Source organism: Octodon degus, unplaced genomic scaffold (assembly GCF_000260255.1).
Source record: "Octodon degus isolate 3935 unplaced genomic scaffold, OctDeg1.0 scaffold00021, whole genome shotgun sequence".
NCBI lineage: Eukaryota > Metazoa > Chordata > Mammalia > Rodentia > Octodontidae > Octodon > Octodon degus.
The window spans coordinates 12217630-12230848 of NW_004524597.1; the positions used below are offsets into that span (position 1 = coordinate 12217630).

The 13219-nt window shown below is 52.0% G+C and overlaps 2 protein-coding genes across 4 annotated transcripts in view; one reads left to right on the top strand and one right to left on the bottom strand.

Moving 5' to 3' along the window:
- Ypel1 (yippee like 1) overlaps window positions 1-228 on the top strand; it is a 34756-nt gene extending 34528 nt beyond the window's left edge. The window contains exon 6 of the transcript XR_002820415.1: window positions 149-228. The gene's annotated coding sequence lies outside the window, so the exon portion shown is untranslated. The remainder of the gene's footprint in view (window positions 1-148) is intronic.
- Ppil2 (peptidylprolyl isomerase like 2) lies at window positions 7-12747 on the bottom strand. Of its 3 annotated transcripts, none has more exons than XR_002820414.1 (15): window positions 12665-12747; window positions 12041-12116; window positions 10844-11004; window positions 9046-9121; window positions 8432-8538; window positions 7844-7933; window positions 7526-7559; window positions 6738-6855; window positions 3620-3676; window positions 2907-2979; window positions 2771-2833; window positions 2544-2652; window positions 2120-2249; window positions 1286-1339; window positions 7-1008 (listed from the first exon to the last, which is right to left on the bottom strand). XR_002820414.1 is itself a non-coding variant. In XM_023711517.1 (14 exons), the coding sequence occupies exons 2-13, from the start codon at window positions 12057-12059 to the stop codon at window positions 2153-2155; spliced, it is 1029 nt and encodes a 342-aa protein (XP_023567285.1). In that variant the 5' UTR covers window positions 12060-12116; window positions 12665-12747; the 3' UTR covers window positions 7-1045; window positions 2120-2152. The 3 variants fall into 3 exon arrangements, 1 of the variants encoding a protein (XP_023567285.1); XR_002820413.1 differs by having other exon boundaries at window positions 2519-2652; XM_023711517.1 differs by lacking the exon at window positions 1286-1339 and having other exon boundaries at window positions 7-1045; window positions 2519-2652.
- Window positions 12748-13219: the final 472 nt, after the last annotated feature.

The following is a 13219-nucleotide window of genomic DNA, read 5'->3' on the forward strand; positions in this document are numbered from 1 at the left end:
TTAAAGCTTTTATATGTTCTGGGCAAGTTTACTGCTCCTTCCATTTGAGCACTTTCATTTTTGTATTGTCTTTTGTGACAGCGCTGACTGAAAACTTTTTACTGGTATTCTTATGACTTGTTTTGTACTTTCTTCTGCAAAATACAAGCTCCTTTTTAAACCAAATGAACTGACCATGAGCTGGCTTCAGGGGAAGTAATACAAGACTAAGCAGATGTGCTGGTGAAGAGCTGGAATGCTGTTCCACACTCTTAAATTCCTACACAATAAATATCCTTTGACTTTTATTTATTTAAAATATTTCCTTGAGAACAGTGGGAAGTTATGCTAGGATATGAATGCATTTGTAGTACCCTCTGGCACAATATACTTGCTTTAGAAATGTAGTTCTTTGTTGCTGTTTTATATATAAACACAGTATTTTTATACCTTAATGTTTATATTGATGGCATCTGTCAGATATTTGAAGGATCAGAAGTGAGATTTGTCCCCAGAAGTCCTTTATTTTACCTGATGATCTTATCAGGCAATTACTAGAAAATCTTTGTGGTTTTACTATCAGGAAAGCTCTAAAATGAACTACAAAAACGTTAGCCCTTTGTCAAAAGCCTGAAGGGCAAGTGAGGGCTAGGACTGGGCCTTCTCCTTCCCCTTGAAGCAGGCTCAGGCCCTGACAGCTGCTGGTGGGAGGACACAGGATAAGAGGACGAGGGATGGTGGCCTGAAGGCAGCTGGAAGCTCCACCTCCAGCATGGGACTGCCAAGCTCAAGCACACCTCTTGCCTACAGCCTGTCCTCTGCCCTGGCAGCACAGCCAGCCTTGGTCTTCTGTCCATGCGAGGTTTATAAATAAAGCATCTTATGTCAGACTTCTTGGTTACTTGCTGTTCACTGTGGGGAGGCTGTTCCTTGATATGAAGGGATGGGCCTGGCTTCCTGCAGTGCCCACAGCAGGGCCTCAGAGCGCTTCAGAGACTGATGGTTGCCAGGTCCTGCTTCTGTCTTCACCTGTTCAGAGAATTTTTGAATGTGGCCAGAGAATAGCTTAAGAACATGATTAGGGTCACTGGAGAGCAACCCCACCTACCCTGAAAATGTTGGCTCAGTCCCATTTCCTATCAGTACAACCACAGAGGCCCCCACCCACACGAGAGCCCCAGTGCTGGCTCAGTGGCCTATAGGTTTATGTCCATCTGTCAACCCCACAGACTCCACACTCTTCTCCTCTCACATGTTTTAGCCCACAGCCAGATGGGCCGAGGGGGAGGATGTTCAGGAAAGACACCCTGTAGTGTTGTCCCAGAGGAAAAGGCTTTCCAGGAAGCTGAGGTATCAGGGTCTAAGAGCAAAGGAAGAAGGCCAGGCCAGGGCCATGTCACAGAAAAATAAGGATCAAGGGAGGGATCAGGAGACACTGATACAACTGGCCTGGAAGCCAGGAGTTGGTGACTAGGATGGGTCTAAGCAACAAGGTCCTTTCCTGAGCTGGAGACAGCCTTCTTCATTGTCACAGCAGGAGCTGTCAATCTCATCCAAGGACCAACCATACAGAGTGGGACCCAAGGAAAGGGCAGCAAAAAAGGTTTATGAGTATCGCTGATGTTCTAGTCCTGGGTCAAAGTTTTCCAAGGCTTTTTTCAGAAGCTCAGGATCAGGTCTGAGCCCTAAGAATGTGTTTCTAACCAGGTCCAGGTATGTGGCTCTGGACAGCCTATGAGCTGTCCTTAGATTATGAAAAGAAAGAGCAAGGAAACTAGAGTGGTGGGGGGGAGATGGCTCAGTGGAATAAGCGCTTCCCTGGCAAGCGCAAGGACCTGAGTTCAATCCCCGGTTCCACCAAAAAAAAAAAAAAAAAAAAAAAAGAAACTAGAGTGGGGAACACAGGTTTCCTCACTAGACCAGGCCTTCCCAGGAAAAGGTCCCAACCCCAAGCAGCACAAGCAGCCCCAAGCCCTGGGAAGGATCCAGGTCTTTGGCCCCAGCGGAGTGGGTAAGAAGACTGGGGGCTAAGAAAGAGTGGCCAAGCAACAGGCAAGAGCTTGACTGGATCACAGCCCGAGGCAGCTTACAGGGCAGAAAGCTCAGCACTGCGGACACAGACTCCTGCCCTGACTCTTACCAGGATCCCAGGATTCAGTATGGCAGTCTGCTGCTACCAGGAGCTGAAGTCCCCGAAACCCCAACTGGGCTTTTTCTTGGCTACAGGGGCAGCTGTACTGGTTGATGGTTCTTCCTCTGCCACACGTTTCCTGAGAAGAGAAGAAGCACATTCTAGCTACCACACGGGTGCCGGGCCTCCAGCTGAGCTGAGAGCCTGAGCTGCTACCCTCCAACCCCCACCATTTCCCCAAGATGACTCAGAATCTGTACACACTCCTCCCCTCAGAGGCTTCCCCCAATACTGTGCTTCACCCTCAGCCCCCTGGTCCTGACAGCCTCAGGCTGCACAGAGGCCTTGGCCAATCTGCACAGAGCAGGTCCCTCTTGGCTGGTCCCTCACCCACTACACCTCACTCACGTGGCTGCCGGGTTGATGTACTTGCCCACTCCCTGGCGGTATGTCTGGGGGCCCTGGCTCCCAGGCTGGGGCTGGTTGGTCTTTATCTTGGCCTCTGGAGTCACTTCAAGCTTTGCCTTCCGCTCCTGAGCAATCTGAGGAGGAGCAGAGCTATGGCCAACCCGGCTTGCATGTGGAGTGTGGGGTCCTCCCAGACTGGTAGGAAGGGTGGCTTGTGGCAGCCTTCCCCATGGCATGCTGCACCCTCCTCACCTGGGCATCAGCCTCTTCATAGGGGTCCACAAACACTGTGGTGGCGTCGATGCGGATGTCCTCCTGGTGACAGGGAGCTGAGTGAGTGAGCAGTGGGCTCCTGTCCACCCCAACACCTACCTACTCAGGCACATACCTTAGGGTGGTCCGTCTTTGGGTCACTCTCCACATTCTCCATGGCTGTCAGTGTGTCAAAACCCCCAACAACCCTGTAGCAGAGAGACAAAGGGGGTCTGCATGTGCTCCAGGTGGTACCCCCGCCAGCCAGTTCCCAAAGCATGCCACGATGGGGACTGGGACAAGATGAGGGGCTTCTGAAGTTGCCACAGGCCACACCGGCCCGATAGTCCCAGGCAACAGCCAGGGGCAAGGGCTGGAGGGGAGAGGTGTGGTCAGCTGAGGCCTGACGACATGTCAGTCTCAGTTATGTGGCCAGAACTACCCTGCTGCTCCAACATTGCTGCAACCTCAGAGTCAAGTCTCTGTGGCTGGAATTACCATCTGGGCCTTTAATGAGAAAGTCTGCTGCCTTCTGCCTGCAGCACAAAGAAAAAGACAGGACATGGCCTACACTTCTAACTTGAGCATCATCCAAAAGATGCCCAGAGGGACAGGGCAGAGGGTTTGGGGCCAGGGCAGCTGGACAGACTGGGCTGGGACTCGTCTCCTTAAGCCCCTCAGGGCTGGCCAACTGATTTTCTCTACCTCGAGACAACAAAGCCCCCACTGTGCAGCCCTCAGCGGCAATAAAAGAAAGTTAAAGTGAGCACAGTCCCAGGGAGGAGTCCCAGCAGGGGGAGGACACGGTCAGCAGTGTACCACCCGAGTTCTCACAGCAGCTGCCCTCACCGTCCAAAGATGGTGTGCTTCTTGTCCAGGTATGCACAGGAACGGAAGGTGATGAAGCTGGGGAAGAACAGGGGTCAGTGTCTGCCATAAGCCATGCCACCCACCACCTTTCCTGGTGGCTACCGCGGCCACATCAGGAGTCCACTGGCCTTCAGGGTTCCTCCAGGAACCTGCAGCTTCCATGCATCTCTCGCATACCTGACTGCCACCTGCTGCCTGGTCTGTCAGGCCACCAATGTAACCTAAGACCAGCAAGGCAGAAGAAAGCCCAGAGCTGTGGCTGCCTGGACACTGCCAAACCTCCTGTGAGCAGGCGCTACGGCCCCCCGAGCTCACCCAAGCAGTTGCTTCAGGAAGGCAGCTGGGACAGGGGCCCGCACCCAGCCAGGTCACATCTGCTGAGGACCACAGACAGCAGACCAGGAGAAAGGAAGCAATGGAGCAGAAGCAAAGGAACTGAGAAAAGTGGGTAACAAACACACAGACGAGGATGCAACCCCATTAGCTAGGCACAAAAACAGGCAGACTTAAAGTCTGCACCAAGGCTGGCATACGAGATGGCTGCGGGGACTAGAAAGGTCTCAGCTCCTGTCTTGGGAAACATGGAGATACCTCCTAATGTTTACACTTAAAATAGATTTCTTGGGGCTGGTGAGATGGCTCGGTGGTCTAAAGCACCTACTTAGAACAAGCTAAGCTAAGCAAAGCACAGGGACTGCAGTTCGATCCCCCAGCACCACATGCCAGCCAGCCCCGCCCCCTGGTGGGCTGAGCTGGCCACACACAAAATGAAAATAAATGAATAAATAAAAATTATAAAAAAAAATAAATAAAATAGATTTCTTTAGTCCAGAAATAAATCATCATGCTTCCAAATGAGAAGGGGAAGAGAAATGAAAAGGGACACAAGACAAGGTATTCAGAAGCATAAAGGAAGATCCCAGAAAGCAGAATAGCAATCAAAGGCCAAGTCAGGATGAGCCAAGTAAGGCAGAATCCAAGTCTGGGCCAGTATAAAGGAAGCCCTACCAAGTTCAGAATCTGAAAAGCTGAAACTCAAGAGTTAGGAGACATCAGATGTAAAGAGGAAGGCAAGAAACATCCCGGGGTGAGTTACAGTGTAGCAAGCAGGAAGCCACTCCCCAGTGTGGCACAGAAGCAGGATAGCATGCCACCCTTGTCCCCAACAGCCCACAGACCTCACCAGCAGGCCACAGAGTGAACTGCTGGATTGCATCAAAATGCTGAGCAGGGACTCTTCCGAGCCCATCAGACTGATCACTTGTGAGGCCACCAACCAGTGAAGGCTCAAAGGTGACAAACCCACAAGCATATAGATGGAGACCTCCAAGCACTTTCTCTCTGATTTCCAACATAGTTCAGGAGGCTACAAAGAGAGTAAAAGGGGGCTGGTGAGATGGCTCTGTGGTCTAAAGCACCTACTTAGAACAAGCTTAGCAACGCACAGGGACCACGGTTCAATCCCCCAGCACCACATGCCAGCCAGCCCCGCCCCCTGGTGGGCTCAGCTGGCCACACACACACACACACACACACACACACACACACACAAATAAAATTAAAAAAAAACAGAGTAAAAGAAGCCAGTAAACAGAAAGGCACCCAGGCACAATGCTGCAGGCCTGTGATCCCAGCAGCTGGATGGTGAGGCAGGAGGATCACCAGGATCTGGAGGCCAGCCTGCTCTACTGAGTTGAAAGGCAGCTATGATCTACACAGCAAGACCCTGCCTCAAAAACAAAACAAAACACAAAACAGAAAAGTTAGTAACACAGGAGAAAATAAGATGTAATGAAGTCAAGTTCCTTGAGAAAACTAGAACTTTGCAAAAGTTGTCAGAGAGGGGACCAAAAAATACATGAAGAGAAGGCAACTGACCCACTAGCAGTTTCACAGGCTAAAGAGATATAATTAAAAATAATAAAGTGATCCTCATCCTTACACTCAATAACAAAAACAAACGATATACTCAACTTACTAGAAAGTAAGAAATGGCACTAGAAAGTCTTGGCTAAAAAGAAATTATAAGAACAAACCACTCAGCTGGGCATGGTGGCCCATGCCTGTAATCTCAGGACTCAGGAGGCTGAGGGAGGATTGCTTTGAGTTTGAGATCAGCTTGGGCTACAAAGTGAGTTCAAAGGCAGCCTGAACTAGTAAGAACCTGCCTCAAAAAAACCCTAACTACTCAACAGCTAGCAAGCCCTGAATAGGAAGTGTACACCATTAAAATGTGCAAAACAGGTGTAGAGCAGCACATGTGACCCTGGGCTCCACCCCCCACCACACACACACAAACTAAAAAGACAGATCCAGCAGCTGGCGAGATAGCTCAGTGGTCTTAAGTGCCTGTTTAGGGAAGCTTAGGCAAGCATGCAGGGACTGCGGTTGATCCCCGGTACCACATGCTGTACCAACCTCACCCTCAGAGTGGGCAATGCTGGCCACAAAAATGAATGAATGAATGAATGAATGAATGAATGAATGAATGAATAAAAATAAATTTAAAAAATCCCAAAGGACAGTCAAGCTACATTCTTAGATGATGCCTAAGTGCTACGTATACAGCTATTCTTCCAAAATACAAGTATTGGGGGCCGGGAAGATGGCTCAGTGGAATAAACGCTTCCCTGGCAAGCGCAAGGGCCTGAATTCAATCCCCGGTTCCCCCAAAATACAAGTATCTACTCCTCCCAACACGGCCAGGCTTGCACAGTCCCAGCCAGCTCTCCCCTGCCCACCTGTGCCTTCAGCCTCTCACCAGATGCACTGGCCTAGCACATGAGGCTGCCATGGCACACCTCCTGGCCACACACTTGTGCAGTCCTGGTCTCACCAACTGTGCTTCCAAGAGACCTTTCAGGACCTCCTGGTAAACTGACTGCCCTTCTCTCCCCTCACACACCATGCAGAGCTGCCTGCTGACTGGCGCGGGGACTCCCTTTCTTTATGCAGGTATACCCTATGGTCTGGATGTAACTTGGGCCCCATAACTTTAAGGAGTACTCAGAGTACTCCTTAAGAGTTTGCAAGCAATGTCAAGGCCCTGCTCAGGGCACCCCATCTGCTGGGCAGACACAACTGGGCTGAGACTCACAACTGGGACTTGTTGGTGTTGGGCCCTGAGTTGGCCATGCTGAGGATGCCTCGGCCCGTGTGTGAGAGGTTGGGTCGGAACTCATCTTTGAAGGTCTTTCCCCAGTATGACTCTCCTCCTAGAACAGAACACAGGTGGCTAGCAACAGGCACCTGAGTCTCAAGATGCAGCAGGCACTGGCTGGGGCAGGAGCAATTCCAGACAGTGGTCCTCGGGGAGCTCACTGCCAGCCTCCCCTTGGCCCCAGTATGTACATAGCAGCTGAGTACTGGTGGGCTGAGTGCCAAGTGCTGAGGTTTACCATGGTGCTGTGCACACCGAAAAGGCAGTATGGAGAGGCAGGAGGGATTCAGGCCTTTGTCTCCTGATCAGGGGTGTCCCTGGCGGCCCAGGAAGAACGTGATGCCCACCCCATCCATCATGAAGGTGTCATAACTGCCTCAAAATGGGAAACAAGGGCTGGCGAGATGGCTCAGTGGTCTAAAGCACCTACTTGGAACAAGCTTGGCAAAACACAGGGACCACGGTTCGATCCCCCAGCACCACATGCCAGCCAGCCCCGCCCCCTGGTGGGCTGAGCTGCCCCCAGCCACAAATAAATAAATAAATATTAAAAAAAAAAATGGGAAACAAAAGTCATGCCTAAGGAGGCACCAAGTGCTGGAGGCTGAGGCGCAATCCTGCCTTGTCTACCAGACTCCACATCCAGGGCTCTCCCACCTGCCTATCCCCTCAGACCCCACTGAGAAGCCCAAGGTGTCAGGGATAGACCTAGTATTGGAACCTACCTGTGCCTGTGCCTGTAGGGTCCCCACCTTGGATCTGCAAGAACAACAAAAGCTAGTGAGCAAGGCAGCCTGAGGCTACTTCCTGCCACCTGCCTGTGTGCATGGCCATGCCAGGCAGGCTCACCACTCTTATGCGGACATGGGGCCTCTCAGCCCAGCTGCACCTGGACTGGGGACTCCAAGTCCAGGCTGCAGGTCCCTGGCAGGATTCATCTACAGGACATACACCAGCCACCACAGCCTGGCCAAGGTGCCAGAGGCAGGACAGACACAATCCCTCTGCTCACACACACTCAACTGCAGACTTGTGCCACTCACCACAAAGTTCCTGATAGATCTGTGAAAGATGGTGCCATCATAATAGTGCTTCTTGCAGAGTTTAATGAAGTTTTCGCAGGTTTTCGGTGTCTACAAAACAGCCCAATGCTTCTGTGACTCATATAACAGCCAACAACAGGGCCACAAAAGCCCCCAGAGCCTTTACTACATAGTAAGGATGAGAATGGCTGCTGGTCTTAGAGACCTTGGTCTGGTCAGGCTCCAACAGGGCAAAGACCCCCAAAGCCAAATGACCCACCCAGCACAGGTGGAAGAGACGTGCTTGACTCAACACGACCCCAGGAAGGAAGCCAGGGCACGTAGGCTTTCTCTTGGGCACAGGTGATAAACATATACTGATTGCAGTTCCATACTTAAGACCTGAGAGTTGAGGCCAGCCAGATGGCTCAGCAGATTAAAGGACCTTCCTAGGTAGACACAAAGGCTGGTGGTTCGATCCCTGGCTTGCCATGCTGGGCCCGGCCCCAGGACACACTGAGATGGCAAATGAGACTGGGCATGAAGACCTGAGAGTTGAATGACCCCCAAATGACAGTGCAGTGGCTCGGGAACAGTGGTCACACTCACCAAGTCGCAGTGCAGCTCCAGATTGAGATCGCCCTTGTTGGTGTGCAGCCGTACATAGCCCTTCTTCTTCACAAACTGGTAACGCAGTACGTCCTCGTCGATGGCAGCTGCAAATAGAGCCTTGAGCTCCATGCCTGCCCTTGACCTGGGTGGTCCTATTAACTGGGCCCCGTAGCATCAAGACACATGAGTTAGGGTAGAGCTGTAACTTTGCCAGGAGCTCAAGAAACCAAAGCCCAGGATCTGCCCTGACTATGAGCAGACTCACTGGGGTACTAAAGCCAAGGGCCAGGAGAGCCCAATGGGCTCAGCAACTAAAAGGAAGATGCTGGAGTATGTGGCTGAGAACATGGGAAGAGACAGGGGGTCCATGCCAAGGGCAGGCCTGAGGGAGCAGTGCAGTATGATGAGCAGAGTACCACCTGGCCAGGGCTGATGCTCACACAGTCTGTCCCCGCACCAAACCCACCTCTACAGGCCACTACCTGATGCTGAGTCCCCGCAGGCAGGAGATGCCAATGTGCAGGAACCCAGAGGGACGGGCAGGGAGGAGGCCCAGCACTAGCACTGCGAACTCAGACCCCAGGGACCAACAGGAACGGCAGGGAGGTTACCTGCTTCATGCGTAGTCTCTGGCACCATAGCAGTAGAGGTGAAGGATGCACTGACCTTCCCCGTGGAATAGTGAGCCTGGCAGAAACACAGTGTCATTCAGCCCTGCCCAGGGCCTCTCCTGCAACCTGAGCCCCAGCCACAGGACCGCAGGACAGCCCACCCACGCCACCCTACTTCCAGGCCCAGGCCTGGGACTCAGCAAAGATCACATGACAAAGTGCACCATCACAGCAGTCAGGGGAGGGCAAGGCCAGGAAATGAGCATAGCCTAGATGTGACCCAGGACCCATGGCCTCAACTGGACTCCACTTGTTAAGTCAAACCCTGGGAATAATACAACCACATAGGACTAGTCTTCTCCAAGGGCAAAGGTACAAGGGAGGACTGATTTCTTCCTAAAGGTTTCAAGGTGTTTTTTATTTGTTTTATTTTGTTGAGAAAAGGTCTCACTACATAGTGCAGACTGGCCTTGAACTCACTATGTAACCCAGGCTGGCCTCAAAGTCACAGCTATCCTCCTGCCTCAGCCTCCCAAGTGCTGAGATTACAGGCATGAGCCACCACACCTGGCTCAAATTTTTCTATAGTAAACACATAATCGCTTTAGTCAGAAAAATAAGTCTTAGGGACCAGGGAGATGGTTCAGTAGAATAAGTGCTTCCCTGGAAAGCGCAAAGGCCTGAGTTCAATCCCCAATTCCACCAAAAAAAAAAAAAAGAAAAAGAAAAAGAAGTCTTGCCAGAGTGATGGCACATGCCTGTAATCCCAGCACTTGGTAGCCTGAGGTAGGAGGATAGTTGAGTGAGTCTGAGACCAGCCTGGGCTGCAAAGTAAGTTCAAGATCAGCCTGAACTGCATAGCAAGATCCTGTCTCAAAAAGCACAAAAAGAGAAAAGTCCTCATATTTTTTCCCCTACAAAAGAAAGAGGGGGAGGTACTTGCTCCATAAGGAAAAAAAAAAACAAAAACAAAAAAAAAAAACACCAAATTGCTCGCAGGCTTCGATCCCTGCATGCCATGCCAGCCTTACCCCCAGGGTGTACCAAGACAGCAATGGAGTGTGGTGTCACAGGCCTGTAATCTCAGTGCTTGGGAGGCTGAAACAGGAGGATCACTAAGAGTCTGATCTGTGTAGTGAGACTCTGTAAATCCTGTGCTAAGTACATTAAAAAGAACAATAACAAAAACCCACCAAACTGCTAAGGGTGACTGTTTTGGGGGAGATTACAGACAATAAACTCTTCATTTTCCAAATTTTCCTGAATAATCCCTCATAGGGGAGAACCTGAGAGTTGCTGCCCTGGCCTCTGGCTTTCCCACAGCTCTGGCTTACCAGGCTCTGCCTCGAAAAGGGAGGGAGAGCAGATCCAGGCCAAAGGGCCAGGCACCAATTCAGCACCACCACTGCTGAGGGGCTTTAAGGAGGCACAGACATGGTGGCCCCAGACACCTCAGCAGTCCCACAGGCTCTGTCTCTCTGCCTCCACGGACCTGCATGACTGGGGTTGCTATGTTCTGCGGTATAAAAGCAGCCTTCAAAACCCCTAGAACTAGCAGGCAGTTACCACCCAGGCTGGGGCAGGGACTGGGCAAAGGACATGGACCAATGTCGGGCCCTTTACCTTCCCCAAACCCGGCCATATTGGTAGCCTTAGGGACCTGAGCATGCAGGGTTCTGGCCACCACAGCTTTGGGGGGTCCCACCATCTCTTCCCATGTGTTCCAGACTCCATGAGCCCCTTCTTTAGGACCATTTCACAGGGCTCAGAGAGGCAGGTGATGACACTGCCCACTCACAGCGTTCAACTGGTCCACTTTCTTCTTCTCAGGAACCTTCATGGTGGCTGCCAGAATCTCATCCCCTTTGAATTCCTTGTAGAGCTCCTGCAGTGTCTCTCGGGTCTCAGTGTTTGTGTTTTTCAAATAATAAGATGGGTCCTGCTTGGCCTTTTCTTCATCTATAAAACAGTACAGAGGCTCTGAGCTGCTGAATCCAGCACAGGTCACAGCTGGATGAGATGGGGACAAATCCAGAGCAGACTACAGCAGCATTAGCCACAGGAAGGCTTGCGACAACCCCACACTACTGCCGTGGGCCATGCCAGCAACTGGGGGCACAGCAAGGCCAGGCACCCAAGGCTCTCCCTCCTGCACTTCAACAGAAATCTTGGGGTAGGAGAATGGGGGCTCAGGGACAGTTCCAGTTCCTCTATGTTTATTTGCATATTCCAACCTTTTAACGGTATATATTTTGCTCTTGTCTTTAAAAGTAATTCTTAGGGGCTGGGGAGATGGCTCAGTGGAATAAGTGCTTCCCTAGCAAGCGCAAGGGTCTGAGTTCAATCCCCGGTTCCAACAAAAAATAAATAAATAAATAAATAAAATAAAAATAAAAGTAAGTCTTAAAGTGACAGAAGTGCCTGGAGTCATTCCAGAAATGAAAAGCCTCATCTGCACCCCTACAGGAGGGTTACAGTTCAGCTGGAGGGGGGTCAGAACCTGGGCCCCAGTCCCCAGCCTCTCGGTCTCTTGAGCTCAGATCTATTCTAATCATGTGCCAGCCTCTCTGAATTCTACGTGGTTCATACAGTGCTCATCACTGAGCACCTGGAAGCTGTCCTTTACCACCTGAGGCCAACTCATCTCTGGGCATGAGTCTTGCTGAAGCAGAAGGACGAAGGACCCAGCCACGTCTAGGACAAATAACTGGCATCGCCCACAGCCTCTACCCCAATGACACCTCCATCAGTGTCCGCTGGACACTGCAGTCCCAACTACAATCCAGGGAGGGCACAGCCCCCTAGGGCTGAGGAAGACGGGAGATGTCCTGGCAGGGTGGCAAGATGGACCTGCTGGCATTTCCATAGCTGTGGTCGGCCACTCTGAAGTCAAACACTAGACAATGATTTGGGAAACAGGGAGCCAACCTAGGCTGCAGCCAGAAGCCTGAGGCACAGCCCTACTCCACTGAGAGGAGCTTCTGTTCGTACACACCTGGGTCTATTACTTTCATGTTATTCTTAACGTGGAAGAAGTTGGAGACATTGAACTTGTCCAAATTAGTGGGGTCCTGTGGAAAAAGAGAACATCCAACAGAGTGAATCCAGGGCCGGAGCTGAGTGGCTGCCATAGGCAAAATGGGGTGGGCAGGTGCCCACATGGGAAGAGGCCAGCTCTTAGCCATGGATAGGGCACTGACTGGCTAGCCAGTGACCAAACAGCATCCCCCTCACCCACAAGTAAGGAGCATCACTTGGTGGTAGGTAGCCACAAGCTGGCCTGGGCAGCCACAGGGCTAAGTTCTGATCAAAATGCAGTAAGCCACAGAAGGGAACCAGACATGGCTGCTACCCTGCCCCAGACTCAGCTCCACTCAGGCCATCCCAGCCTTCCTACAGAGTGCTCATCTGTTCACTTGGGGCTGACACCTATGGGGACCCATCCTTGAAGTGGCAGGAGAAGAGCCAGCTTGCAGGGTGGCCACCCCATTCTGATGCCTGAGAGGCAGAGAGGAGGGGTAGCCCAGGAGCCAGGAATAGCCCACTACAAGTGGGCAGAGTCATGGGAGGAGACCACAGGGAGCCCCAAGAGCTGGGTGGACAGGGCACTGAGACTCACCTGGAGAGTGATGATGTCCTGCCTAGAGAAGGGCTCGTCAGTCAGCAGGTCCCGAAAGTTCTTGGCCTTGATGTTTAACTGTTCCACTGCCTAGGCCAGGACCGAACAGGCATGACGAAGTCTGCCAGAGACCCTGGGCCCATTGCAGCACCGTGGAAAGGAGGGCAGGTATGCCTGCCACAGCGCCCCCACACCCAGGGCAGGGCAGGGCAGGCAGTGCCCACTGACTGGAACACAGCCTGCTCACGGGAGGATCCAGGTACATTTTAGAGGGCAGCCCACAAGTTCAGTGAAGCCACTTCCCACTCACTCCCTGTCTACTGAGCACCACACGTGTGCCAGGCCCAGAGGTAGGTGCTGAGGCAGGCACTAGGTGAACGTAGGACACACCATCTACACACATTCTGCTTGTGCTGCAGGCAAGAAGGTGCTACCGAGCCCTAGGCAGCACTGGCCACCTCAACCCTGCAAACATCCAGCTGGGGAAGGAAAGGGGCGCAAATCTGCTCTGCAGTGGGGGGCTGCTCCCAGCCTCTGCTGAGCAGCAGGACCGTG

Excerpts from the sequence above, each read along its gene's own strand:
- Ppil2 (XM_023711517.1), bottom strand. Across the intron at positions 7,560-7,843 it reads GATCTATCAGGAACTTTGTG|ATCCAAGGTGGGGACCCTAC; the intron begins GTGAGTGGCACA and ends TTGTTCTTGCAG. Across the intron at positions 2,834-2,906 it reads CAAAGACGGACCACCCTAAG|GAGGACATCCGCATCGACGC; the intron begins GTATGTGCCTGA and ends CCCTGTCACCAG.